This window comes from Sprattus sprattus, assembly GCF_963457725.1.
Source record: "Sprattus sprattus genome assembly, chromosome: 12".
NCBI lineage: Eukaryota > Metazoa > Chordata > Actinopteri > Clupeiformes > Clupeidae > Sprattus > Sprattus sprattus.
In genome coordinates, this window is record NC_137910.1 from 13,143,721 (window position 1) to 13,157,675 (window position 13,955).

General features: G+C 48.4%; 1 protein-coding gene across 2 annotated transcripts in view; it reads right to left on the bottom strand.

The window, feature by feature from the left end:
- Positions 1 to 963: 963 nt before the first annotated feature.
- The window catches only part of bcl11aa (BCL11 transcription factor A a), a gene marked incomplete at its 5' end in the record, with an annotated part of 60,994 nt that continues 48,002 nt past the window's right edge, over positions 964 to 13,955 (bottom strand). For both annotated transcript variants that reach the window (XM_080848385.1, XM_080848386.1), the window contains one exon: positions 964 to 4,815. In XM_080848385.1, the coding sequence (XP_080704511.1) occupies positions 2,654 to 4,815 (2,162 nt within the window). In that variant the 3' untranslated portion in view covers positions 964 to 2,653. The remainder of the gene's footprint in view (positions 4,816 to 13,955) is intronic.

Sequence of the window (13,955 nt, forward strand, 5' to 3'; positions counted from 1 at the left end):
GGCAGCAGAGGAGAATTCAAAAAGAAAAAACAAAACAAAAAAAAAACAAAAAAACAGAAGATATGTACAACCACCTGTTTTAGCTAGTGTGGACATTCGCAAAGGACTCCTCCAGGAGTGACCATCTCATGGTCCGTCTTTATACAATGCCACATATGTTTTTATTGAATTTTTTTTCGTTATTTTTTTAAACATACAAATAATTCGCACTATATTATCCTGCCAAATTAAAAAAATATACCGTGGCAGCTTGCTGTTTTTTTCCACTACCAAAAAAGGTACAATAATACCTTTTAGAGAGAACAAGCAACAGTTAAAAATACAAGCCTCAATATAAATACTATAGTGCCTACACTAGGTGAACATTTAATTCAAATACCATTCTAGAAATACAGAAAAAGTAGACCATAAATGTGTTTTAGCATAGGAATTGACATGAGTGTGCATTTTCCTATATTTAAGATCTCTATTATATATTTATATATAATCTTAAACCTTTCCCCAATGCAAGTTTAATTCGACCTGAAGACCTGTGAATAGCCAAGGCAAAAAATAAAACAAAACAAAAAAAAAACGGTCACAGATTTTTTTTCCCATTTTAATATATACCGTGATCGAGTCTTGAACACCACCAAGACAAAGAGAGGAAAGAGAAACAACAACAAACTTAAATATAGTTTCCCCTAATAAGATAATGAAGTGTTATTTCAAAAAGTCTTTTTTTAATATTTATACTTAAAAAAAAGATTTGTACAAAAAATGTCCTTGCACTGTAAGCAGCAAGTTTTCTCTTTTATTTTAATTTTTTTTTCAATCGTTCGTGGTCTAGCGAAGGAGTCTATGCCCTGGGCACCGTACGGATATGTCGTGGAGTGGGGCTCTCGTGGAGTGTCTGTAGCGGGGGTTGTTTGGGGGGGGGGGGGGGTGGGAAGGGATGGGGAGGGGCAAGGGGGGTGGCAGGCAGCAAATTCTCTCTGTCCCTAAACCTCATAATGATAATAAAAAATGACATTGTAAATTTCAATTGTAAGCATTACAATATGTTTTCCCTTGACAAAAAATGAATACCTGTAAACTGGGAAAATTGAACAGTGCACTTTTTGTCCTATAAGCAAGCAGTTTACATTTTATACTCAGCGGCTGTACCACCTATCGGAGCAGACGATACAGACTCTCTGGGCCGAGTGACAAGTGCTTTCTCACCAGCACCTGGGGTGGACGCTGCAACTCAACGATGAATAGAGATCTCCTCTAGAATGTCAAACACAAAATAGTACACAGCATATGGAGAAAAAAAATGGATTTTCACTTCTTTTTCGTACCATATTTTGTTGTGGGAACACAGGAATTAAATACTGTGGCCATCACTAAGAAATTTTGATATAGATCTGCAGGTAAATTCATAGTTAATCATCACTGACGTAGGAAAAAATAAAAATTGTTCAGATGCATCCTTGGGAACCAAGTCCAGTTAAGACTTAGATTGTGTCGATTCTAGTGACATCTCACTCTTGCCTTCCACGAGAAATAAACACACGCTTGTGAGGCTATAGGCAAGACCTTGAAGAGAGTGTGTCACATCATGGTTGTCTGTTCTGAACCTGCGTCACCAGTACCTGTACTAACTACAGATAAATAACACCTAGTTTTGATTCCACGCATGTACCGTGTACACAATAAACAAACAAAAAACCCTCAGCATTTCAAAAAGGTATACAATGTTATAGGTAGCTAAATGATGATTAACTAGAACTTTCCTTAGATTCTTGTCTTACTATAACTCTTTCTTTAGTCACAGTTGACTGCAGCAGTCAGGTACTTGATGCAAGAACCTTCTTGTTGACCAAATGAATCAATTTTCCAGTATCTAGCTGAGACTCCGAGCTTATAGCAAATAGGAAGATTAACCAATGCAGTTTCAAGATATCCAAGGCACTCTTTTTTTGTTTGTTTTACCAAATGATAGTACAATTTCGATCTTAATGACTTGTTGTCGTTTTTTTTCCCCCAAAGAAATGCAATGGCTGTCACTGCTTTTAAATCCGTAACGGGGCCAATTTATATTTTTCACCATATGTGGACTGAACATCTTTTTGAAAGATCAGTTTAAGTGCGATTCCCAACCCATCCATAGAGGGTTAAGTATTAGACTGCTGTCCTCCATGTTACAACACAAAACTGTACATGATATGTTTTACAGAATGTATGCAGCATGGTCTTTTTTTCTTTCTTTTTTTTTTTTTAAATAAAAAAACAGAACAAGAAAACAGCAACACAGTTACTCAACAACTAACCAACCAGGGACAATTTTTTTCTTTTTTTTCAAATTAGCCAAAAACATACCATGCATGCTGTCTAATTATCAAAAAAGGGAAAGTAAAAAGAAAAAAAAGTACACAACATGTAAATTATTGCACAAGAGAAAGGCTCGAAGTTTTGCGTCAATGCAATAGTATTGCCCCGATACAGATCATGCATTCAACGTAAATGAAACAGAGTGTGCTGGTGCCTAGCACTTTGTCATAGTTCCCACTGGGCTAGCGAAAGAGGAAGAGAGGGGCGGGACAAATCTACAAGGGTGTCACGGGAGAGGTGGGGTTTACTTTTTAGCGAAGAAGGATAAAAAGAAAAAACGTGCCTTCGCGTGCTTCCGCTACTCAGTTTTGATTTCGGGGGTGGTCAAGGCGCGGTCGCTGTGCCACTTTTTCATGTGTTTCTCTAGGGTGCTGTACACGCTAAAAGGCATCTGACAGATTTCACATTTGTAAACGTCCTTCCCCACCTGGCCATGCGTTTTCATGTGCCGTGTCAGTTTGCTGCTCTGGGCGCAGGCGTAGTTGCACAGATCGCATTTGTACGGCCGCTCGCCCGTGTGACTGCGCCGGTGCACCGTCAGGTTGCTGCAGTTCTTGAAGATCTTGCCGCAGTACTCGCATGTGTCGCTGCGGCGGCCGTCCTTGGAGCCGGGCCGCCCACCCAGATGCGGCGTGCTGCCGCCGCTGCCTGTCCCGCTGCGGCCAGACACGCCGCAGTCGTGCTCGCCCGGCGGCGTAGAAAAGCGCAGGCTGCCATTTTCCGAGGAGTGCTCGGAGGACGAGGCGAAAGGCGATTGTCTGGAATCTCCGAAGTTCAGAAAGGGGTCCTTGATCTGGCGTGAGGCGGCGTAGCCAGCCAGCCACTGGGAGTAGACGTTCTCTGAGTTGGGGATGGTAGGCATGGCGGGCAGGTCCAGGTCCTTCTCCATCTTGATGCGCTTGTTGCTGAAGGGGCTGAGCGAGCTGGGGCTGCCCAGCAGCAGCTTCTTGCTCAGGCCCACGGCGGCCGCCCCCTCGCTGGGGGACGAGCCGCGGCCGTTGATGGCCGAGCCGCAGCCCTCATCCACGCGGTCCGACTCCATGGCCGAGTCGCCGTCGCACAGGTCCCGGTGTGTGGCATCGTTGTGCTCGGAGCCGAGTGCAGCGCGCTTGTGCGCATGGAAGGCCTCACTGTAATGCTGCATGCTGGCCGCCAGGCCCATTCCCTGCATCACCTCGGGCAGTGAGCGCGGTATTACGTCCTCCAGGACGCGTCCATGGCCGCCGTTATTCTCGTGGTGTCGTGCCGCCTCCAGGCTCAGGCCAAAGGGGTAGCTGTTGCTGCGGCCGTTGCCAGCCTCCCTCTCCAGCTCCAGCTCCTCCTCGCATTCCTCTTCCTCCTCCTCTTCTTCTTCCTCCTCCTCCTCCTCCTCCTCTTCCTCCTCCTCCTCGGCCTCCTGACCGTTCATCTTGATCATGCGGTTGTTCTTGAGCCTGGCCACCACTGACTTGAGGGCGCTGCTGGCGCTGCCTAGGATGTCGCTGGTGCCTGGCTCGGGCGAGCTGGTGCCAGAGAGCCCGTCGTCGGACTTGATGGTCGTGGGCGAGGACTTGTTGTGCATGTGGGTCTTCATGTGACGCTTGAGCTTGCTGGCCTGGGTGCAGGCGTGGTCACACAGATGGCACTTGTAGGGCTTCTCGCCAGTGTGGCTCCGCCGGTGCACGATAAGGTTGCTCTGGAACTTGAAGGTCTTGCCGCAGAACTCGCAGGACTTCATGGAGTTGTTGAGGGGCGTGGTGGACTGCGGTGGCTGTTGCAGCTGGCCCGTCTGCTGCCCCGACTGCTGGGAGGCGGTGGGAGTGCTCTGGGAGCGCGAGGGGGACTGCATGGACGGGAGCGGCGGGGTGGACAGGAACGGGGGCGGCTTGGCGCCCGGCTGGAATGGTTGCAGCAGCCGTTGCATAGGGCTGGGCCGGTTCGGGGAGAGCGGCGGCGTGGAGCCCGCGTTGTTGCCGGCCAGCTCCCTCAGCCGGCGCGAGAAGTCCATCGCCGGCAGGTCCAGGGGCATGGGGTTGAGGCGCGGCACCCTGTCAAAGGCACTCGGGTGGTGGGTAGCCAGCGCCAGGTCCTCAGGGCTCAGGTGCTCCATGCGGTGTGGGTCCAGGTGATGGCGCGGCGGCGGGCTGAAGAGTGGCGGGGTCGGGGGGAAGCGCCCACCGCCACCTCCTCCGCCACTGCCGATGCTGACGTTGCCCTCACGTCCCGACAAGGAGTTGGCTATCCGCAGCAGGTTGAAGGGACTCCCCTCGGGCAGGTGCATGCCGTGAAGGGGAGGCTGGGAGGCACAGTCGCCGCCCATCCCCGAGGGCGCCCCCACGCGTGGGGTCAGGGGGCTCCCGTGTTCGCTCTCCAGGTAGATGCGGAAGCCGTGTGTGTTCTGGGCGTGCTGCAGCAGGAACCACGCGCTGCTGTAGGGCTGCTTACAGGTCGTGCAAGTGTAGGTGCTGGGCTCATCTTTACCTGAAGAGAGGAGAGAGGAGAGAGAAAGAAGGGGACACGGTCAGTCTGGCGCTTTCAACCCGAACATTGAAAGTATTTCACTTGCAAAGAAATTATTGAAAATGACTAGTACACTTTGTAACTGAATTTGGAGGTGTTGAAGAAAAAAATGAAGAGTTGTAAAAGAGGGCGCTGAGTATGCTCCAGTACATCTGAGCTCACACACACACACACACACACAGTTCCCCTTATATACCCTTTTGGCCAGGGTGAAATGGCTAGTGATTTCAGTTTTAATCATTCATGAAGCTCACTATCGCAGCCACACACACACACACACACAGCAGCAACACACACACACAGACACACACACACACACACACTCTCCTGTCCTCAACCCCCTGCTCATACCCCACCACCAGCACTAACAATGAGTCGACCTCCCTAATAAAAGTATCACATAGCTCTACTAAATACAGCTCTGATAAAAAAAAACGCAAAAAAGAACTCAAGTAAAAGAGATCTAAAGAAAGGAAAAAAAGACACGGAGGAAAGGAGAAAGAGAGAGCGCAGAACCAGCGGGGGTTTGGGGTTTTGAGGCCGGCAGCACGGCGGCCCCGGTGAGGGGGCTGTGGCTGTACCAGGCCAGCTGAGGTGGCAGCGGGCGGCCCGTGGCAGCTCCGCTCGTGACGGCAGCGTGCTCCACTGTTTGGCTCTCCGCAGCCATATTCCAGCACCAGGCCGGCAGAAAGAAAACCAAACAGCCCAGCCCAGAGTCTCCCCACAGAGCCTGGACACGCTCCCGCCGCCGAACAAAAACAGAAGAGAGGCCCGAAGCACAAACCAAATATAAATAAATCACAATAAAACGGGGGGAGGGGGAGAGAAATAAAAACTCTTCTTCTTCTACAAGCTGGGAGAAGAGGAGATAAAAAAATAAAAATAAAAAGTCAGTCAGAATAAAAAATGGGGTTTTAACTGTAACGCTCAGACGGATCAGGCCCCTGCTCCAATGCCAGGGACGAGACGAACCCGCTGGAGAAGACCTTAAGCTCATGGGTGTGTTTTCACAAGCGTATTCACTGGCTGTTTAAGCGTGTGGCTGTCTGAATCAGCTGCTTCTAATCCACCAAGGCATATGTTTCATATTCACACTTACTTTGCTTTTTCTATTTATGGTTTTCAACAGCCAAACAGCCCCCCCTTTATAAAAGCTGAAAAATCCTAGCGCTTTGTTTTTAACACAAAAAAAAAGCAATTCAATATTAAAAAAGAGATAAATAATATTCACTCAGCCCATGTGGAATGAAGCACCCAGTCAACAGAGGCAGTGAAGGAACATTTAAAACAATAATTGACTTTCAATGGCACTTGGACAATGACCTGTGATTTCCCTCACAATGCATTTGTAATCTCATTAAATAGACCCGGGTCTGTTCCAGCGCCTCATTTACAAGATTAGATTATAAAGTGCTGTGCCACTGGAAGCCTTTCAACATGAAATGTGTGAGATGGATGAGGTATAGTAGCACGTACATCTGAGGTACCAACGCTGATTTATTTTATTTTTTTCTATCTGTCAAGACGCTGCTGCCCCACTGGTCTTCTTCTCCCAAAATAAATTCACAGAGCTAACAGCTCTCTCTCACACACACCCACACACACACACACACTCTCTCTCACACACTCACGCATTCAGATTTAGTTTCACACACACACATTGCTTACAGGCACACACATACACACCCAAATAAACATTTATTCTTAACTAGCATTCAGTGTTTTTCCTATCCGCACAATGCTTCCACACAGCAGAAGCCTTGGCCAGAGGATCTACTTCTATCCCTAGTACATCCATCCACCTCCGCAAGATATCCCTTTCAGCATGAGACACCATCTCAGCCATCAAGGCCTCGAGCCCACAAAGACAGACGCACTCATTACGGGACGCACTATGTAGTGATAGGAACGAATGATGAATTAGCACCATGGGAAATAAAAGCCGCCCACAAGCTTCATTTACCAATTTATCCTCAACGTGTTTCAGAGTTCCGAACGCTCTGGCCTCGCCATCCATACGAAAGAAGAAAAAAAAACACAACAGCAGCAGCATCACGCTGAAATAGCTGTCAAAGGCGAGCAAATCATTTGGGATAATTACGGCTGATAAATTTGCCAAATAAAAAGCATTTTAGACAAAGTGCCGTGAAAGGCATACCAAGCGAAAACAGGTAAACAAGCAGAGGGGTTCAATCAGAGGAAGAAGCACACTCTGATGAAAGGACACAAACCGCACACGGCCTCACTCTCTCTCACACACACAAACACACACACACATACCAATAAATGTGTGCACACACACACGCACAAACACAGACATGAAATGGATATTTATCACAGGCTAATGAACGTAAGCCTGACCCTGACAAATTAGCACCACTAAAAGGGGACCGTAGCTGCCCCCACTCTCTCAAATTTCAGCAGCACAATCTCCTACCACTACTACTCATCAAGCCCCCACCAGCCCCCCCACCAGCCCCCCACCCAGAAACACACAGGGTCAAGCGATGACCCAGAAGAGCTGGCATCCATAAGAGTATGACCACGGCAAATGGGGGAAATGGACACGGGAGATGCATTTAATTCCTCTCACAAACCCAGGGCCTCTTCACTGAGATAATTCACCATTTTACCCATCCCAGGAGAGAGACAGATACAGATGTAGACACAGAGAAAAGAGAGAGAGAGCGAGGGGGGAGAGAGAGAGAGAGAGAGAGAGAGGGATAGAGAGAGAGATAGTATGGACATGAAGTGGTGAGGGGTTCGGTGAGGGGAGGTTCGGAGAGGTGTGGGCATTGTGGTGGGGTGCGTTGCCTTTTATCTGGGTGCTAGTTTTCCTCTGATGGGTCTCTCTCTAGTTCCCTCTCGCCCTCATCTCTCTGAAGTCTTCAATAGCCAGCAAAGCATGTAACAAGGCCAGCCCCCCCCCCCCCCTTATGCAGCTCAGTGGCAGGGAGGCCGGCCAGAGACATTGCGGTTTTTGTAGGATAATCCTGTTAATGCACACAAATGGGGGGGCGTTTCTGGAACGATCCACGATCAGTGGCAGAAAGCCTCCTCCGGACACTCCCGGGTCCCCTTTGTGCAGTCATGGCGGGATTTTTTTTTTCCCCTTTTTTATTTTGTTGGTACGCATCTTGGCACTTTTCGCAAACATGTAGCATGAAGGCACACATGTGCAAAACTCACTGGTGACTGGGAGAGAAAGAAGGGGGGGGGCAGGGAGGAAGTCACATGACGATAACAAACAACTGATCAGGCCTTTGGATGTGAAAGGGGTTTTTATCCCCCCCAGAGCTGGCCAGCGTCTCCAACGAAAATGCCATCACACACGGATTTGCAGTTCAAAACTAATTAAAAAAAACAAATCAACACTAAACTGGTGATTCATTTCAATCATACGATTGGCCACCTTAAAAGTCAGTGCTCAAAAATCTGAATGTTAGATATTTGATAATATGTAAACATTCGAACGCGATATGTTTTGAGTTTACAATACACAGTAGTACATGCCACACATATATCTGAGGACGACCTGACAGAAAGAGAGAGAGAGAAAAAGAGAGAGAGAGAGAAAGAGAGAGAAAGTGTACGTAAGAGAGGGGGAGGGTGGCATGCCAGGGCTGGTTCATGGGGAGAGAGAGAGAGAGAGAGAAAGAAAGAGAGAGAGAGAGAGAGAGAGAGAGAGAGAGAACACAGCATGGAGAAATAACACCACATCTCTGGCCTGTGCCCCTTCCTCCCACGGCTGTCTCCTGACAATCTCACTAAAGACCAACAGCTGAAAAGCCCCTGCCAAAGCAGAGCTGCCCACAACTTTTTAACAGGGGGCTCATGGAAAGGCCAGCTTCACATGCTAAATTATGGATCATTACAATCTGCGGAAATTGCAGTTAATTGTCACCACCTGCGCGGGGTTTAACCTGGTATATATTTTTTCTGTCATCATGCAAAAGATATTTTTTGAGCACATTCTCTCCTTGCAGGCACACACTGACAGCAGTCAGGTGTGGAGGATTTGCTGAACGAGTTTTCTTGCTTTTAATTAAAATGCGCTTTGGTTTTGACCCTTGTTTTTTTTTTATCAACGAGAGGCGGTTGGCTAATTTTCCAGATATTCCTACGAGAGAGCGTTCAAGTGTTGAAGTAACAAATCACATAAATCCGATTGAGCTTTGAACACACACATACACAGAGAGAAAGCGAGAGAGTGAGAGAGACTCTGGACTGACAGGCAAGGAGGCTGGGTTGGGTGGGTTGAAGGGGGGAAAAAAGTCAGCCATTGTGTCCTTCGTGTTCCCCTCCTGTGAGGCGCGCACAGGCAACAGAACCCAAGAGGGGGGCATCCAATCGGCTGGTGGAGGACACGGTTCTGAAGGGCAGAGGATGGCACCACCACTTTTTAGCCCGTTCTGGTTTATCTGATTACACATTTCACCGGGCCGTGGCAGGTATAATCATCATTTTCACCTGACATTTCCAGCATCAAACTAGACAAATAATTGCGGCAATAATTGCTGGTGTTGCGCAGGACGACGGGTTATTGACTGGCACCGGACGCCGCTCGCGAAGACAAACACATGCCATGGCAGGCGTCGCGCCTGACAGGCCTGCGATCGGAGCGATCTTCTCTCGTGCGTGTTCGCTCTTTATTTTCCTCCTCCGTCTTTGACAGCCATTTCCACAGTCTGTGGTAATGAAGACCGGAGGAGACAGGAGACAGGTGCTCCAATAATCTGCTTTTAGGCTCCCAAGATTTTTATAGGGAGGAATTAAAATGCAACACCGCGCCAAAGGAAATTAGCCTCTCTCCCAATCCTCCCACTTCCAAAAGACCTCCCACACTATCCACAGCTCCCCCCCACCAAACCTCCACCTCCACTACCAGTCACCACCACCTCCTCCTCCCTCCTCCCTCCTCTCCGAGTCTAATTTTAATTTCCTCGGGAGAGTAAAAAACGAATACTCCCTTAATGTCATTTTCCATCTTTTACTTTTTGGCCCCCTCATACATGTGTGGGGGGGGGGGGGGGGGGTATAGGCAAGCACTGGAGACGTCTCTGCAGTGTGAAAGGCAGGCAGGCAGGGATGGGAGCGTTCGCCTTCACAGCTGTTTAATATGTGTCAGAGAGAGAGAGAGGAGAGGGGAGAGAGAGAGAGAGAGAGGAGAGGGGAGAGAGAGAGAGAGAGAGAGAGGAGAGGGGAGAGAGAGGAGAGCTGAAAAAAAACTGGTCCTCCATGTCGATCTGGTCTCACGGCGACGGCTGGATCCAGGAGTTTGTTCGACGGAATGATAATCTGTGGCTTGACACTTTTTTTCCCGAGCGTTTAAAGGGAAGGAGGAGGAGGGGGACGGGGCTCGTGGAGCGGCGGTGCTCTAATTCACCAATTTCTCAGTTAATTAGAAAGCCCTCCTGCTTCCGTGGCCAATGAGGGTCAGTACGGCCAGTCGTCACGGCGATGGCGAGGGCTGCCAGTGACAGTTTGCCGAAGCAGGCGTGGGGGCCCGCTGGCAGAGGCGCCGCCACACTCACAGACGGCGGTGGAATGGGCACACAGCGCGCTGCCAGGTTTTCGTTTTTTTTCCTCCCTCTCTCTCTCTTTCTCTCCATTTTTTTTTTAATACAGCAAAATGTCAAGAGCTGTGGTACAGCAGCAAGCCACAGGAAAAGAAGAGCTACCTCTCGCCAATCTAGCCATCTAGCTACCCATCTCTCTACCGACTCACCCCTCCATGCCACCTGTGCACTTACTCAAAAAACCAGAGCCAAGCTCATCCTCACACAGCTTCACTAATCCAGCTAAATCATTACACACACACACGCACACGCATACACACACACACACACACACACACACACACACACACACACACACACACACATACACACACACACACAAACACACACAGACCAAAAATAAGCAGCAGTTAGATAAAGTCTGACAAGGGCTCTTGACAGAGAATAAGGCAGTATTACAGCAACTGGCAGACTTGGCAGGAGAAGGAGAGGAGACTTGAGCTGAAATGTGAGACATGGAGGAAGGAAATATGCACAGGAGCCCTCCTCCTCCTCCTCCTCCTCCTCCATCTCTCTTCTCTCCTCTCTCCTTTCCCACCGCTTTACTTTTTCACATCTTTATCCAGGGGGCCACACTGCTGAAAAGATAGATTAATGGCGCACAAAATAACCCCCCCAAAAAAAGTGCCAAGTTGTGAAAAACACTTGCAAATTTCATAAAGGCTGTGTAGGCCATGTAAAAATGTATCCAGCTTCAACCTTTAGCTGTGCGATAAAACTACACCCCCGCATTGATCGCCTCATTTTTGATTCCCTTTGATGTGTGTGTGTGTGTGTGTGTGTGTGTGTGGGGGGGGGGGGTACTAAATCTAAATCTAAGCGATTTAAGTGATTTTAATATTTGTCACAATCACATTGGTTATGCAATAGCATTTGAAAAATGAAAAATTATGCCAATGACAAAACCCAATATCATTATGTGACTGCATCAGTCCAGTGACAGCACAGTGACTGTGTGTGTGTGTGTGTGTGTGTGTGTGTGTGTGTGTGTGTGTGTGTGTGTGTGTGTGTCTGTGTGAAAAAGAGTATGCATATCTAGTGCAACGTCTACAGTTGGCTTTGGGTGGGGGGGGTCTGCATTTCTATGTGTGCCTTCTGGATCGATGGGGATGGCAGACTAAGATGGATGCCAGATTAAAACAGCTTGGTCTGCCCAGTGTCCCGGACATGCAGATTCACCCATTGTTCGTCTGCCTCTCTCTCACACACACGCCAACACCCCCCCCCCCTCCACTTCTTCTCCACCAAACCACACACACCAATCCCACTACATGTAGATGTTCTCTCTCCCTTACACACACACACAACCGGCTGCTTCAACATAACACAATGCAAGCAACAATGGTGGAGAATGCATCCACACACACACACAGACACCACAACAAACCCCACCACCGCACATGCATTCCCCTAGCCATAAATAAAAAGACGTCCCTTTTAAAAAACGGGCCCGCCACAGACCCTGCTGTCATCGTCCAGCAAAAGCCCCGGCCTTCTTTTGTTTTGTCCTTCTGTTTAGCTTTGTCCTTCTGCGATTCTGTTAAGATTCAAACAGCCCTCACAGATAATAGTAATTGAAGTAATGGAACAAGGCGGTAACGGGATTAGCGAGTGCAGGGGAAGAGGGGACAATGTCATGTAATATCATTTTTGGAATTTTATCAGCGACTTATGCTTTCAAGTGCTCCTGAATATATTTACGTCTGATTTGTCCTCCTCACCTCGCCTCCTACCAACCTGGAAATATATTAGGTTATAATTAGCTAAACGAATTACACACAAACACACACACACACACACACACACGTCTCTCGGTGTCACACACACACAAAGCAGCAGGGTTTCATTTTAGTGCGTATTACTCATATTAAATCAATATCTAAGCTAAAATTTGGGGCTCTGTGTCAGCCTTCTCTGGACACCCATTGTCATGGCTGTCACTTGTGTGCTTTAGTTGGTTTAGGCAGTAATTACTCAGAGTCATTCATTCAGCCTGTGCTTAGGCTAACGGCTAACCGGTGGTCAGAGTCATTCATTCAGCCTGCGCTTAGGCTAACGGCTATTCGGTGCTCAGAGTCATTGATTCAGCCTGCGCTTAGGCTAACGGCTAACACTGCTGTGTTCTCATGGGGTGGCTTGCACTCTGTGTCGATGGGACACATGTCTGCAAGGCTGCGGGTCTGTCATTGGCCTATCCACTCTGTGTCTGTGTGTACGTGTGTGTGTGTGTGTGTGACTGTGTGTGTGACTGTGTGTGTGTCTGGCCTGCATCAGTATTCCCTGCTCTCTCTAGCCCAGCTGCCCTGAGACCCACACAAACACTCTGGTCTTTGTCCGGGCCCAGACTCTTTGTAACGTGCCGAGTGACTGACCACAAACAAAGGCCTGTTTGACCAGCACTTGTTCAGGGGACAAAGCTGGACGCAGGAAGTGTCGTAGAGTGTGCATGTGTGTTTAAGAGAGAGGGACAGAGAACAGACAGAGGAGGAAAGAAAAAGAGAGAAACAGGGAGAATTTAAATGGCTCCTCAAACTGTCTAACGGATTGAAAAAAAAATAAACATTGTGGAGGCTTTTTTCGACCTCCAGAGAGCACACACTAACATCAAAACAATGGTGTCTAATCTGCCCATTAACTGCATACTTCATGTGGGAGTGAGAGAAACAAGGAGAGAGAGGGAAAGTGAGTGTGTGTGTGAGAGAGAGAGAAAGAGAAAGGGAGGGAGAGAAGGGGAGGATGGGGAAAGAGGGGGTTGGGGGGAGCAATGGATTCACTTGAAAGAGATATTGTGATAACTGGGGCTGGTGCTCCTAGGCAGAACCATGCCAGTAATTAACCTGGGCAGGCTGGCAAAAATCTGACTTTCGCACTTATTACTTTTCACTTTCCTGAACCCAGATAAGAGAGATGTGAAATTGAGGCGCTTTTCGCCTTGCATATTGAGCAGGGGTAAAAATAGCTCCGCATTCCATTAACAGTGTGCAAAATTCGGCCCACCCCGAGAGCCCAAGCAGTGAAGCACGGGCGCCGCTGATAACAGCCCGACCTACCGCCCTCGACTCAGTGGCCACCGCCTGTTTGTGGGGGTCTGGATGGGGGGGGGTAGGGGGGTATGTTTGTGGGTCTGGGTGTGTGGGTGGGGGGTATGTTTGTGGGGACGGGAGTGAGAATGCTGCTGGTCCCTGTTTGGTGTACGAGTTAATTTGTATTCAAACTATTACTTGCAGGGACAAAGATATTTTATGTGGATCGTAATCTGTATATGTAATCTGTGTATGTGTATGTGTATGTGTATTTGTGTGTGTGTGTGTGTGTGTGTGTGTGTGTGTGGGAGTACTAAAAAGACAAAAGGATGATCCATTCAATTCCGTACTCTACAGACAAACAGAGCAAAGCCTACAAAAGCAACCAGTGCCTCCGCTATGGGTGCGACCGGGGGACTACGCAGGTTCAGCCACAACGGGCAGAACATGTGAAGGGGAATCTGCCGAGGATCTGTGTCCTGCTGGGATTCCCGCTCCC